General features: G+C 44.9%; 1 protein-coding gene across 1 annotated transcript in view; it reads right to left on the reverse strand.

The window, feature by feature from the left end:
* Positions 1 to 14077, reverse strand: part of LZTR1 (leucine zipper like transcription regulator 1) — a 35564-nt gene extending 21487 nt beyond the window's left edge. The window contains exons 1-7 of the mRNA XM_014309392.2: positions 14026 to 14077; positions 13331 to 13410; positions 12874 to 12982; positions 11146 to 11229; positions 9636 to 9693; positions 8921 to 9060; positions 7903 to 8104 (exon numbers count right to left, since the gene is read on the reverse strand). Coding sequence (XP_014164867.1) covers positions 7903 to 8104; positions 8921 to 9060; positions 9636 to 9693; positions 11146 to 11229; positions 12874 to 12982; positions 13331 to 13410; positions 14026 to 14075 — 723 coding nt within the window. The 5' untranslated portion in view covers positions 14076 to 14077. The remainder of the gene's footprint in view (positions 1 to 7902; positions 8105 to 8920; positions 9061 to 9635; positions 9694 to 11145; positions 11230 to 12873; positions 12983 to 13330; positions 13411 to 14025) is intronic.
* Between the last annotated feature and the right edge of the window lie 200 nt (positions 14078 to 14277).

Below are 14277 nucleotides of genomic sequence, written 5' to 3' on the forward strand. Positions count from 1 at the left end.
AGCCAGGCTGGAAAATGGGCCGATGGGAGCCTCAGGAGGTTGTGCCAAGTCCTGTCCCCAGGACAGTCATTCCTTGCAATGATACAGGCTGGGGACTGGCTGTCCAGAACACAGATGTGGTGGACAGGGAGCTGCCAGGAGCTCAGCAGCCTCTTCTGGCAGCACAGCCAGCAGCCCCTCAGCTGTTCCAGCAGGCTCAGGAATGGCACTTGTCCTCCTCTACTCACCCTTTTTAAGTCCCCAGCTGAAGCACTCTGGGATCCCCAGTACAGAAAGGCATTGACCTACGTAAGTCCAGAGGACGGACACCAACACCAAGGCTGGGATCAAGGGCTGGAGGACAGGATGCATGAGAGGAGAGAAGGCAAAGGAGGCACCTTCCTGCAGGGAAGTCAGAGCTGCTCTTCAGAGTTGCCCGGTGGGAAGAGAGGAGCCAGCAGACTCAAGTCAGCACAGGAAAGTCTTAGTGTGAGAGGAAAATGTCTTTGATCATGAATAGTGGACAAGCACTAGATGGAAGCCAGGAGAAGCTGCTGGATCTCTAACCCTGGAGATACACTGGAATGGAATGGAATGGAATGGAATGGAATGGAATGGAATGGAATGGAATGGAATGGACAATGCCCTGAGCAGCCTGCCTCAACCAGACCTGCTCTGAGCATGAGGCTGGAATCAAAACCTTGGAAGTCCTTCCAATCCACTTGCTTTTGTGATTCTAAGACTTCCTCTTGTTCTTTAACATGTTGCAGGGCTGGGAGCTCAGGTGTGCTCTTGTTACAACAGAAATTTAGGTTATATCCAAGATGGAAACATAGCTTTTACTTTTCCTCTTTGATGGTACAGACAAGAAAACAGGGAATAAAAGCTCCATCACAGACACACAGAATGAACCTCTACAAAGGCTATTTCCATTCCTTTGCCCCACACAGGGTCAACGATACTAATTCTGTCTCTGAGAGAAAAAATTCCAGCCTGTTCTTAGAGATTTCCTCTGGTAGACTTCTCAAGACATCTCATGAAATCTTCAACACTACACTAATGTCAGAAAGTCAAAAATATTTTGTCTGCAGTTTATTTATTGAGATTGCCATAACTACATGGTCAACATAAATGGATGTACTGCAGCTTAATAATGATGAAAAGCAGAGGATCACCTCTGTAAGCACCACTTCCTAATATGGAGCCATTAATACAGAAAGAGACTGTCAGGGATTGAAGAAAGAAGATAGAAAGAAACCTACAACTTAGCATAAAGCACAGAATCACAGGATGGTTTGGGTGGGAAGGGACCTGAAAGCTCATCTTGTTCAATCCCTGCATGGCAGGGACACCTTCCACTTGCCCAGGTTACTCCAAGCCCCATCCAACCTGGCCTTGGACACTTCAGGGATCCAGGAGCAGCCACACCTGCTCTGGGCACCCTGTGCCAGGGCCTGCCCACCCCACAGCCAAAAATTCCTTCCCAATATCCCATCTAACCCTGCCTTCTGACAATGGGAAACCATTCCCTCCCTGTCCTGTTCCTCCAGGCCTTTGTCCAAAGTCCTTCTCCAGCTCTCTTGGAGCTCCTTTAAGCACTGGAAGGGGCTCTAAGTTCTTCCCACAGCCTTCCCTTCTCCAGGATGAACATCCCCAGCTCTCCCAGAGGGGCGTCAGCCCTGGAGCAGCTCCGTGGCCTCCTCTGGGCTCTCTCCAGCAGCTCCAGGGCCTTCCTGTGCTGGAAGGCCAGGGCTGGGGCAGGTCTGCAGGGGGGGTGTCACCTGAGCAGGGCAATCCCCCCCTGCCCTGCTGCCCCCCTGGGGGATCAGCCCAGCACAGGGGAGTTCTGGGTTAAATCACCATATACAGAAGAAAAGTCATAATAACAAAAGCTTGTAGAATTATCAGCTGTGGTTATGATAAGTGACAGGGGATGCAACAGAGACATCCTTTGCAATTGTGCTCTACACTGAGGATGAGCTTTTTCCATTTGGCATTCACTGCAGAACACAGAATGGAAACAGGAAGGTAAATCTATCAACAATGACATCCAAACACGTGGCAGCATAACCACAAAGGTCAGGGTATGAGGCTGTCTGTAATTTATTTACAGCTGTAATAATAGTAAATGTTATTTCCTTTAAAATTGTTTTAGTATATATCACTTGCAAATTTAAAGAGCAATGTTAATGTATAATTCATCAGAGGGGATGAGGCAGTTTGAAGAACAAGTCAAACTCCAGCCAAATCCAATGAACATGTCACAAAAGATCATATATTGAAATGTGACAACAGCTGACAGAAATCCAGTGACCAAGCATTTGCTTCTCTTTGGCATGTGGCATGCATTCAAAAATCCAATAGGCATAATAGTACTTTTGGGATCTTAATTTGACTTCCTGAATACACCAACCTACAAAACTTCTGTGAAGAGGTACTGAAATGTAGACTTGTTTTGAGGAAAACATTCTTTTTTAAAAATATCAAATCCTGGTTTAAGTGTAATGAGGACTTTACAAAAAAAAAAAAAACTAGATAGAATGTTCCAGTAAATAATTACTCTCATTCTTTACAATTTGTAAACATTTGTTTTCCTTTCTTTTTCAGTCTGGATATTTCTAGTTTCAAATTGAAGTGGCTGGATCATGTTTTATCTTTCACTGATAGATTAAAAACCCTCTGTTCCCCAGGTAAGCCAGGGAAGATTTAATTTCCTACACCTGAAAGAGACTTCACTTCATAGTTGGTCACTGGGCTTCCCATCTTCAGTCATTCTTCTCTGAACAACCTCCCTGGTTTGCAAACACGACATGGGGAGATATTATACTGGAAGATCTATCTAATAAACACAAAGATCATGTATTTATGTTACTTAATGGCACTACACTGTGTCAGCTTCTAGAATGAAGAATATCACAGCACTTCCAGACATTTCAGACCACCAGGAGCTCTCTCAGCTCTCCACAAGAACTGGGAATTTATGTGATTGTTTCTAGGGATGCTGTAAGTGAAACCATGAAGCCCAGACCACACACTCTGTTCATAAATGTATCCTACAGCCCAACTGAAACATGGACTGCTTGCATCCACCTTAAGAAGAAATCAAAACCCCTGAGTGGACGGTTATTGTCATCAGTAATTGGCAAAATTCTGGAAAATTAGTAAATATTGGAGGAAAGCTGTGATTTTCTGTTGTCTTTCAAGGATGGTGGCATAAGTTTGTCCAGAGTAACTGCTCCTCAATCAAAAAAAGCATATTTCAACTCCTTCTGCTACTCAATTTTATACCACCTTAATGCAGGTCACGTTAGATCTGTCCTCACTGGTGAGTGAGTTACAGAAATATTCCTCCTGCCTATCATCCACATCATTTGCATTTTGCTTTCTCTGGGAGAATACTGTAAAAAGATGTAATAATGAACACCCCTCAGAAAGGATATGAACATAGAATTGACAAACAGAAGTGGAGCTGTACAATAGTGTTAGCTACAGGTACTCTGATGTGCAGATTCTTATAAATACAAACATTTTCAAGGTGTCTCTCCAGTTCACTAAGCACAGACCTACAAAGGTCTGGTATGAAGCTCCTACATTTTTAAAAAAGGTTTTTAAAAAAGGATGCAAGCCTGAGCACTGCACATTATTTATAAACACCAAAAATATCAGTCTTCCCTCTGGACTGTGAAATGCTCAGTTTTATCTCTCCCAGCAGAACATGATACCTTGATAACCACCCTGCCCACGTGTGAGGCAGATCTTGTTAAGGGGCTCACTGCAGGAATCGGGGGCATTGTGCACACAGTAATATGTTTCTCTTGCCTGAAGGTACCTCAGGGGGTGTAACTAATCTCTGCACAGGGGGACTGGGGCAGACTCATCCCCAGGAGGATGACTAAGTCCTTTTAATCTTCCTCAGCTGCCCACAAACCACGTCACTGTAATCTGTCTGAAAAACCTCCAAAACTGAGCCTCCAAGTAAGCCCAAGAAGGTTACGAGCACATTAACCTCCCTTTTGGCTTATTAAAAGAAAAACTAAGAGCTTTGAAAATTGGAGATTTTTACTGCTCTTGGCTTTGAAAGCCCTAATTGTGAGACTGAAATGTTTCCCAGAACAAGTTTTGGAGATTTCCCTCATAACTTCAGGAGAGATGGATGACTTGCCAGTCCCTGCAGCCACAGGGAGATGATGGGAACTGTGAGGAGGGAGAATTTTCTTCTTCCTGACATAACACCCTGCCTCTATGGGGCAGTGGCTGCTCCAAACATCACCTTGGATTCTGTGGGTCTGTGTCCACAAGTGGCTGTGCTCCCTGCCAGACCCAGAGCTCCTGTCATTCCCTGCAGAACACTCCTCTCTGTAGCACAAGCCATGACTGCCACGCCAAGTTGGGAACTGTGAGGAGGGAGAATTTTCTTCTTCCTGACATAACACCCTGCCTCTATGGGGCAGTGGCTGCTCCAAACATCACCTTGGATTCTGTGGGTCTGTGTCCACAAGTGGCTGTGCTCCCTGCCAGACCCAGAGCTCCTGTCATTCCCTGCAGAACACTCCTCTCTGTAGCACAAGCCATGACTGCCACGTGCACACGTGTTTGTCAACTGTGCAACACGGGGCATTTTTCCTCTTACTGCCTGCTGACTTCTTATGCTGCTCCAACCTTCTTCAGAAAGTAAAAGATATTTTGAGTTTAATAGAAAAACTCGAGGAAACAAAAAAATCTATTTCTTGTTTTTGAAATCCTTCAGTAGCCCTGTATAAAGAAAATCCAGCATGCCAGGAAGCTTTGGCAGTGTATGCAGGCAGGCAAGGACTCAGACCAGATATTCCTGCGGCTGCCTTAGAAAAGGAGAACCTGCAGCTGTGAAGATCATCTCACAGCAAGGATGGGGAATAGCTCTTTGTGCTCTGTACAATATGTATGTACATGTATTATATATAGGTTTGAAGAGCTACAGACTGCACTTGTGTAGCTCAGGAAGGATGTCTTGTTATTCGTTCTGGAGACATCCTAAAGCATAAAATGGCAGCTCCTGGTTTATTTTTGAAGTACTGACCTATTCCATCTCAGTTTGCCCTCTTCTACTTAATAAGCCATTTCCCATCCTCCATCCCACAGCAAGGCACTACCAAGAATTTTGAGCACCCTGGGCAGAGAACTACAACAGGTCCATTGCCAGATCTATTCCCAGGTTTGTTCTACCTGTTTACTCAAAATGCAGAAAAAGCCAGACTGTCTCAGGGTACCTGCAGCACCTGACACACAATTGCTGTCTGTGCTCAAGAAGTGCCTCTAGGACCTTCCTAGCACTCACTCCACTTTGCTGTAATTAATGCCCAAACTGTGCCCCCTTTTCCAGGTAACAACCCCGAGATTCTTCAGCCTTGTGTGACTTGTCACCTTCTGTGTCAGCCATAACAGGGTAGCAGAGGACATACAAGTTCCACCGGACACCTATTCCTGCTATTGGCACAAATAGGTCTGAAAAGTCCAAATCACTCCCTGATCACCTTGAGAAGCTCCTTAGGGCAGCCTAAGTCCAGAGAACAAGACTGGAATGGCAGTAATGACTCTCCTTCAGCATAAGCAATCTCTTCTGTAATGTCTTTTGCCAAGCACTGTAAAATCACCACTGAGTTTATAGCTTAATCAGCACCAAACCTTATTTTGGACTCCAGAGGCTCTACCCATTCCATGCTAAACATCCAAAAGAAGAAAGAATTAAGGATATGCATCACATGACCATAAGTAAGAAAGTAACCTCACCACAGTGCAGTCAAGCAGTGTTGTAATGCAGCATTTCTAAGATCATACCACATAATACTGAGCAAGCAGAAGGTAAATCCTACTATCCATCAATTGGAAAGGAAAAAACCCAACTCTAAAAGTCAAAGTAGGTCATTCTGCTGCACAATAACAGAGGTTACTATCATTTCACACACAGCAGAAACCCTCAAGTGTTGAGACAGCGTTGCACTTATTGACTTCTTTTTTGTTTCAAATTAACATGAGTAATTTTGTTCACAGAGATGGATAAAAAAGGAAAATCCAAGTTCAGAGTGTCCAGGGAACAGGATGGTATTAGAGATTCATTGCTACCTTTAGAAGTCTTTGCCAAAAGCTCATGGAAACTTTAGGAAAATTATTCTGAGAAATTACCTAGTTATGACTCCAGAAGACACAAAACAATTTAAAACTTACTTGAAACACCAAAAGTCTGCAGTTAACCAGTCTTTTAGGAAAATTTACTATCATGTGTTTCAACAGCACTAGTTTCACCTCCCATTTCTACCAAATAAATTTCTAGATGCTGTTATCAGAGAAACAAACCACAAAACACAACATGGGCAACATGGGCAACTAACCTGGGATTACAGACAGATGAAGAAAAGAGCTTTGAAATCTGAAATGAAATTTAGCAGGGGATAGCTCAGGGAATAATGCTAGTTTGCAACACTGCCAGGAGCAGTTCTGGTAGCAATAAGCAGTTCTATTACTCCTGGTAGCAATAAGCAACTGTGTCCCAAAGAACCAATGCCTGCCGAAGCCTCAAACGGTAACAGCGGCAGGAACAGAACAGATTCTACAGTCCTGAAGGCAACTGTGGCTTTAATAAGTTGAAGAAGCAGCTTTATTAATTTCATGTGACAATAAATCAGCTTTGTAAAACATTAAATAGGCTGCTGTGAAATACTTTGGTCAAATAACAGTTCCCAAGGAGGCCCATGTGCATAGTTATTTGAGCTCTGTGTGTGCGGGATTCTCCAGCTCATCCAATGCTGTGTCTGCAAACACAAACACACCAAACATCCCACACAGCTCCAGGGATGAGCCCTGTCACAACTGTGCAGGCTCAATCAGTAACTCTGCACCTGATCCCAATTCCTGCAACACTCAGCTGTCTGAGGTGTAACCTCAGGCTGTGCAGTTGTGTGCACAGCTCACACACACACACACACACACAGAGCATCTCCTCCTGCAGAGCAGCTCATACCCTACACCCACTGTGACCTCAGCTGCAGCACCTTAACATGGCTTAAGGTGAAATCCATTCACATTAATGAACACAAAGAATGCTGCTATTCCAAAGCCAGGAATTACACACACTGGTATGGGCTTCAGGGAACAACTGCTTATGCATTCTGGGATGAAATGATCCTCACTTACATGACCTGAAATATGCACTGAAACCAGGTGAGCCCTTGGCACTTCCACCTGGAATACAAGGTGATCTCAGACAGGATCTGTGAGTGTGCTTTGAGAAAAAACCAGACATTTTATCACACAATCGCCGCCATGCATGAGTAGCACGGAGCAAAAGAAAGATAGAAGGATGAACATATCATTCTTTTAAATAGTGTCTCATTTGGAATGTTTCCTTGGCACTTGGTGGTCCACAGCCTTTTGATGTCCATGTAAAAACAGACATTTTAAAATTTGTATCTCTTATTAATGAAAGTATGTTAAAACAGCCCTTTCTGAGCCTCCATATTACTATCTGCCAGCCACACCTGTACGTATAATCAGAATTTATAAGATTTTATGGACATGGGCATTACAGTGTCCTTCAAATCAAACCTTGTCTAGTTTTGAATTCTGCCTCAAGAGGATCACACAGCCAACCAAAGAACCACTGGTACATATTGAATTAGTTGTTCAGCTTTTTACTGAACAAATGATTGAGATGCATATCAAAGTGTTTCATGGTATTTCTTTAAAATGTGTTAAGTGAAGTTTTAGATGTGCCAACACTGACTAATTTTTAAGGACTGCTACCCACAATATTTGAGCTGATTAACCATTAGTGGGAAGGAGTTGTTACTATTCAGCTAAAAGCCAATGCTCTTGTCAAAAAGTGTCCATGGCAAAGATGAGTCAAAAAAGAAGGAGCACAAAGGAAAAACCACAAGCTGAAGGTTTTACCTCACTGTCTGGGCTGGGCTGGATGACCTCCCAGGTCTGGGAGTCCACGTCGTAGCAGTGCAGCTCATTGGGCAGCGTGTTGTCGGCAGCGCCGCCGAACACATAGAGGTGCCGGTCGAAGGCCACCATGGTGTGCCCGTATCGCCGCTGGGGAGGGGGCGGCGAGCCCCGCAGCAGGTGCTCCGTGGGGATCCGGGTCCAGCTGGGACAGCAAACAGCAAACAGGGATTTTTTAACAATGCTTTTAAATTTTCTAACTCTATCCTTCGTTGTTGGGGAAGATGAAACAGGAAAGCCTTATAAATATGATTGTCTGGCTAAAGATTTGGAGAATATGGAAACTATAAGTGAGATTGAAATGAAAGCAAGCTCTGAGATACCTTTGTTACTGAACAACTGGAAAACAATGGTGTGGCCAGCTGAAGGTGATCCCCTTTTGATGAAACAATTCCCTCTGCTTGCAGACAGGCCCAAGGGTCAGAGCAGACCCTACTAGCTTGGCAGAAGGGGTCCAAAGAGGAGTTTTTAGGGTTTAAAATGTAACACAGTATGGTAAAGTAATGATCCTTATAGGCTGTATGTAAATGCTATAGGATTTGTATCTTGTACTAGATTGGTTAGTGAGAATTAGAATATTCTGCACAGAAGAAGATTTATGGTATTGCAATGGGAACCTCGCTCTCTTACCCTTCTACGCTCTTATGCTTTTACTCCTTACCCTTTTACTCTCTTACCCTCTCATCCTCTCTCCCTCTCTTCTCTCAGTCCTGCTCCAGCTGTGGCTGGCAGCTCCAAGCAGGGCCCTGCACCCAGGCCCTTTGCAATAAACCACAAGTTCAACGACCTGGCCTCAGAAATCTCTTGTCTCCATCTGTCCTGACCATCCTACCCCCGTCACTCCTACACTTCAACACCAGGAGACACGGTGTTCTCCCTCAGTGCCCTTAAGTATTACATTTCGCAACTCAGGCAGTCAAGGATTAAGTGGATTTTGCACAGCTTAACTGTCTACACTTACATCTTTTCCTTGAATTCAAACTGGAAGAGATTATTGGTAATCTTTGCTCCACTCTGGCCAGAGAAAACAAACATCTTGTCTTTGCAAACCGCCACGGGAAAATTACAGCAGGAAGGAGGAATTTCACCACTTTGTTCAATCTGAAAGGTAATTAAATTCAGAATCAGAAATGTATTGTTACAGTGCACAGCTCCACATGCTGAGGACACTGCAGGGCCACGGGACACAGGTGCAGCCAGGGTGAGCACATGGCATGGGCCCAGTAAAGCTGGTAATCAACAGGCCATCGACTCCTGCTGTGCTTACATGTCTGATTTTTTCTGGATAAAAAGATTGGGAGACCATGTTTTTAAAGCTTCCAGTTCTGCAAGGATCAGGACGTTGGTCAGCTGGCCAGCAGAGCTCCCCAGTCGCTGTCAGTGGTCTGGGTGGGAATGCAGCGGTCAGAGTGGGAATGCAATCCCAGCACAGCAAATCTCCCGTGGGAAGTCCAAGTGCAGTTCACAGATTCACAAGCAAAAATATCACCCTTTCATACACACTTGGTTTTCCAAATACCCAAACCAAATCAAATTTGAACTGCTTCTTTTCACTGTGGATCACAAACACATTCTGGAGAAAGAGCAGCGCAGTCTAGCATGGGAAATTTTAAATAATTGTGCATTAAAACAAAAAAAGAGAATTTTATGCGTTAGTTGAAATTAAAGCTTCTTACCTCTTCCCAACAGGTCAGCTCTCTGTCCTGCAGGCCTATTGTCCACATGTCATTTAATCTGTGCCATAACACAAAAAATGCTTGATTTGAAACAATTAATTTTTTATAACAGTGCTAAAAGAGCAGAAATCCTATTTCATCAACATTCCTCCTGCACAGGAAGTATCTCCTACTTCCACTGACAGAAAAACAATTATTAGAATCCCTTTGTCCTATACCTAAATCTTACAGCCCCACCCCAGCTTGCTTCAGCATCTTTCTAGTTACAAGTACACTGCAGTTAAAAGCTACAGTCTGGAGCTTAAGGATTTGAGCTATTTAATCTTCAGGATTTTTACAGAATACTCCTTTTTACCCTGCTCCTTCTGCTCATCCCTGTTAACTACTGAGACTGACCACAACAATTATTTACATGGCTGAATCCTTCCTTAAATACAGAAAGGAGGATGAAGCAGGTAACCTGACACATCTCTGACTGTGCTGCTCCCAGAACAAGTTACTCACAGTAACTACAGATGTTTCCTTTGTTCAAATCTGCCTGGAGGCTCAAGTTCCATAAAAAGACATTTTTTTAAAGTGATTCGACATATTTAACATAAATTAGACAGCTCCTCTCACCCACTCCTTCCTTACAGCTACCCAAGGCCCGGGGGGACTCCCTAAGCTGGCACTGAACAATCCCACAGTCATTCATCTTATACCAATTCCTCCTCCAGAAATAACAAAGACATCCCATCTGAATTCCCGATTATCAGCAATTCTCCTGGAGACTTTGTGGAGCTGGACACAAAGCTTCAGCTGTTTCTGAAGATTCTTCTCAAAAGAGGAGGCAATTCAGCTCTTCATTTGTGAAAATCTCTGGGTTCTCTCATGATGCAAATATTGTATATCAATATAAATTACTCAAGTTCATCACGACAGAAAAAACATGGCATGTCCAGAATTGACTGTTCCCTCACAGACCAACAGCAAATGCAAGGAACCACTGTGACACAAAGCATCAGGCTCCCTCTCACATCTCAGCACCACTCCTTTACAGTCTTTCCCCATACAAAATCCCACCTCCCTTCAACCTAAATATTACATATTTCCAGAGATTTCTGAGAAAAACTGACATGTTGCTCTTAGTTCTGTCAGACGATTTCATAGCAAATCCAGGCTTTGCTCTCTAAGTATTCAGCAACATCAGCTGGCCTGTGCTGGGAATCTTTCAAGAAATGTGCATTTGCCAAACTCCAAAGATCATTTTGCAGCCTTACAACCAAGCATGCTGTCAAGTTACACATCCAGAGCCACTCTGAGTAACCAGATCTTGAGGCTTTAAGCACACACTCATGTGACCATGAACCAGTGAACTGCAAAAGTGCAATGCTCAACAACAGACTGGGTTTGCAAAGCTCCAGTTGAGTGTTTAAACCTCTTGGAACGTGGAAATGTCTCTACAAAGGTGGAAACTGAGGGGGTGGAATTTCCCAAAAGCAGTCAAGGAGAGGGTGCTAGTGCCTCATACCGTGCATTGCCATCGTATCCAGCAAAGATCCACAGCTTGTCACTGTACACCGTTGCACCATGAGCTGACCTGGCCACTGGCAACCTGCAAGGAAGACAATGCACACAACAATCTTCCCTCTGCAGCTGCAGAGGGGCTGCAGAAGGATCTAAGAGCTAAAATGCACATGTAAGAAGAAGAAGAAAGTCCCCTACACAAAATTGTTTCTGTCATGTGCCCTCCAAACACTGAGTGAGCCTCTGAAGGCATGTATCAGTTTTGCACTCTGCTGTCTTCAATGGAGAGAAACTACCTTAATGCAGACAGGAAAAAAAAAAAAGAAAAAAAATCCCAACTAATGCCTTGTCAGGAGTCACATACTCTCAGAGTATTTTACATGAAGCAGTTAAATAAAGGGATAATTCATAGCATCACTGGTAGAGCAAGGTGGCAATCAACTCTGGCTATGAACATCCCACACGTGTTCCCACAGACCAAGCAGGAGAAACACAGAAATGAGACCAGGACAGAGCTCAGGATGCTCATTTGGGATAACTCAGGGTTGTTCCCAAGATGTAGTACCCACAATGAAAGATCAAACCTATGATTCCTCTTCCACAATCTTTGTTGTTTTAACTAAATCAGCCAGGCTGCAAACCTGTAATGCCACAAGGCATCTGTTGGCTTGTCTGAGGTCATTGTGAAGCATGAACACTAACTCTGGGGAACAACAAGCAAAATGTGAGTTTGTAAAATGAGTAAGAATTGCTCTCCAAAATGTCCCAAGTTACCAGAATTAACCAGAAAGAGAAATTACTAATACAGTCTCTGTTCTGAAATATAATGGGCTCATCAGAGATGTGCAACAGTAACACAAGAATGGATGGGACATTCCTCATCCCTCTCCACAAATCACAGTAACAAATGTTCCCTTCCCTCTCCCCACTGAAACCAACATTCCAGAAACTTCAGCCATGTATAGGACTGCAGGTAAAGACACCACACAACCCTTACTGGGGAGCGGTAAACACAGAAATGTTTGGGGCAGAAAGAGACCTTAAAGCCCATCCAATCTCACCCCATCACTGCAGGGACACCTTGCACTTGCCCAGGTGCTCCAAGCCCCATCCAACCTGGCCTTGGACACTTCCAGGGATGGGGCAGCCACAGCTGCTCTGGGCACTCTGTGCCAGGGCCTCACCAACCACACAGCCAAGACTTCCCTCCCAATATCTCATCTAACCCTGCTCTGCCAGTATGAGGCCATTCCCCCTCATCCTGTTCAGGCCTTTGTAAAAAACACTAAGAATTGGATCACAATCACTGTTAGAAATGGCATTCTGAAATGTGCACAGAGTCAACTTTAGGAATGTGTTAGTGATTTTGATTTTCCTTGAACACTGAATCTCAGGAGCCCTTTTCTTCATGAGGGATCCACAATTTCCAAGCTATCCTTGAAAATGAAACAATTCAGAAAAAAACCCCCAGCTCCCTTTGCTCCCATTCCTTCTGTCATGGACCTGAAACTTGAAGAGGGGATTTTGGACAAATTTCCATTACAGTGCATTCTGGAATGGAGGCCTTCCAAAAAAACTCCTGTAGAACCAAAAAAGTTAATTGAGAAAGCAGAGCAGCAGTCATGCTGCAGCCCTAACATCAGCACTGTAACTAGGTCTTACTGTGCCATGTGAAATGATGCCAAGCTACCCTCACTCCCCCGAAGCATGAGACAATGATTCCAGCTCTTACCTTCCCTCAGTCTTCCACTCTGTCCACTGCCCGGTTGCAAACTTATACTCAAAGAGGTCATTTTTATTCTTCAGGTTAGAATTGGAATAGATATCTCCAGTATAACCACCTGGACAACAAGAATTCCATTAGACTCCCAGGCAATGGAACACACACACTCCCAGGTGTTTCATTAGGAGAAATTTTAGATTGCATAAAATGTTTGGCTAATGGACTACTACAGAAGGAGACTTCTCTTTCACTCCTTCTCCTAAAGAATCATTATGGTAATAAGCTTCAAGTTGTCTTTAAACAAAACAGCGCCATCTTTCCAAACTGAAGTTGAAATTATAGCCATGAAAAATACTGGATTTGCTACTGAACAAGATCTTTGACATTCTTAAAGATCTCTCACTCTTTTTCCAAACCAGTACAGCAGCACATCCACCACTTGCAGTACAACCTGCTGCTGCCTTACCAAAAACAAACATGCTGCTCCCGTAGACCACGGCAGAGTGGTGGTACCGTGGTGCCGGCGGCGTCCCCGTCGTGAAAGCCCTGCACGAGTTACAACAGCAGCAGTCAAACACTCTGGTTGTGCTCTGGGCACTCAGAGCTACTGTGCAGACTCAGAAAAGAAACAACTGTTAGAAGTTATTCTTTTGTTCCCGAGTGTTTCCCTGGTTTTGGACAGTTGATTGCACTAAGATTTTATGGAATAGCAATATAGTATAAATGGTTACGAACATGCTGCTGCTGAAATCTATTTGGCAGAGCTGGAAAGTGAGACACAGGTGAGATAAGACAGACTGCCTACTGCAGAGCAAAGGAGCCAAGAAAGGCGTGAGGACCCCTGGCACCTTCCCTGGCCTGAGGGGTGCAGCACACCCGATCCCTCTGCCCTCCCACAGTCTGCAGGAACAGAGGTGACCCTGGTCCTCTCCCTTGCTGTGCCACCCGGCCTCCCCTCGGGCAGGATCGATAATCCCGATGGCCCAGCACACAGCAGGCTGGCAGGGAGCAGCTGTGATAGCGCTGGGCGGAGGTGACACTTCCTCTCGGGTACTCAGGGAGTGCCACAAACTTCTACAGCCAGCCCGAGGTTCTGAGGGAAGCCGCGGCATGTCCCGGCCCTGCCAGCGATCAGGGATGGCGAGGGGCTGCGCTGCCCACCTGCACCACGAGCAGTCCTTCACGTCGAAGCGCAGCAGATCGTTCAGCATCGTCTTCCTGCGGGGAGGGACGGGAGAAGCGGCTGAGGCAGGCCGGCGGTCGGACAGGGGCGGCCACGGACCCTCAGCCCTGCTCCCCTCACACCCATCTCCCCTCACCCCATCTCCCCTCACACCCACCTTCCCTCACACCCATCTCCCCTCACACCCACCTTCCCTCACACCCATCTCCCCTCACCCCATCTCCCCTCAC

Source organism: Geospiza fortis, unplaced genomic scaffold (assembly GCF_000277835.1).
Source record: "Geospiza fortis unplaced genomic scaffold, GeoFor_1.0 scaffold26, whole genome shotgun sequence".
Lineage (NCBI taxonomy): Eukaryota > Metazoa > Chordata > Aves > Passeriformes > Thraupidae > Geospiza > Geospiza fortis.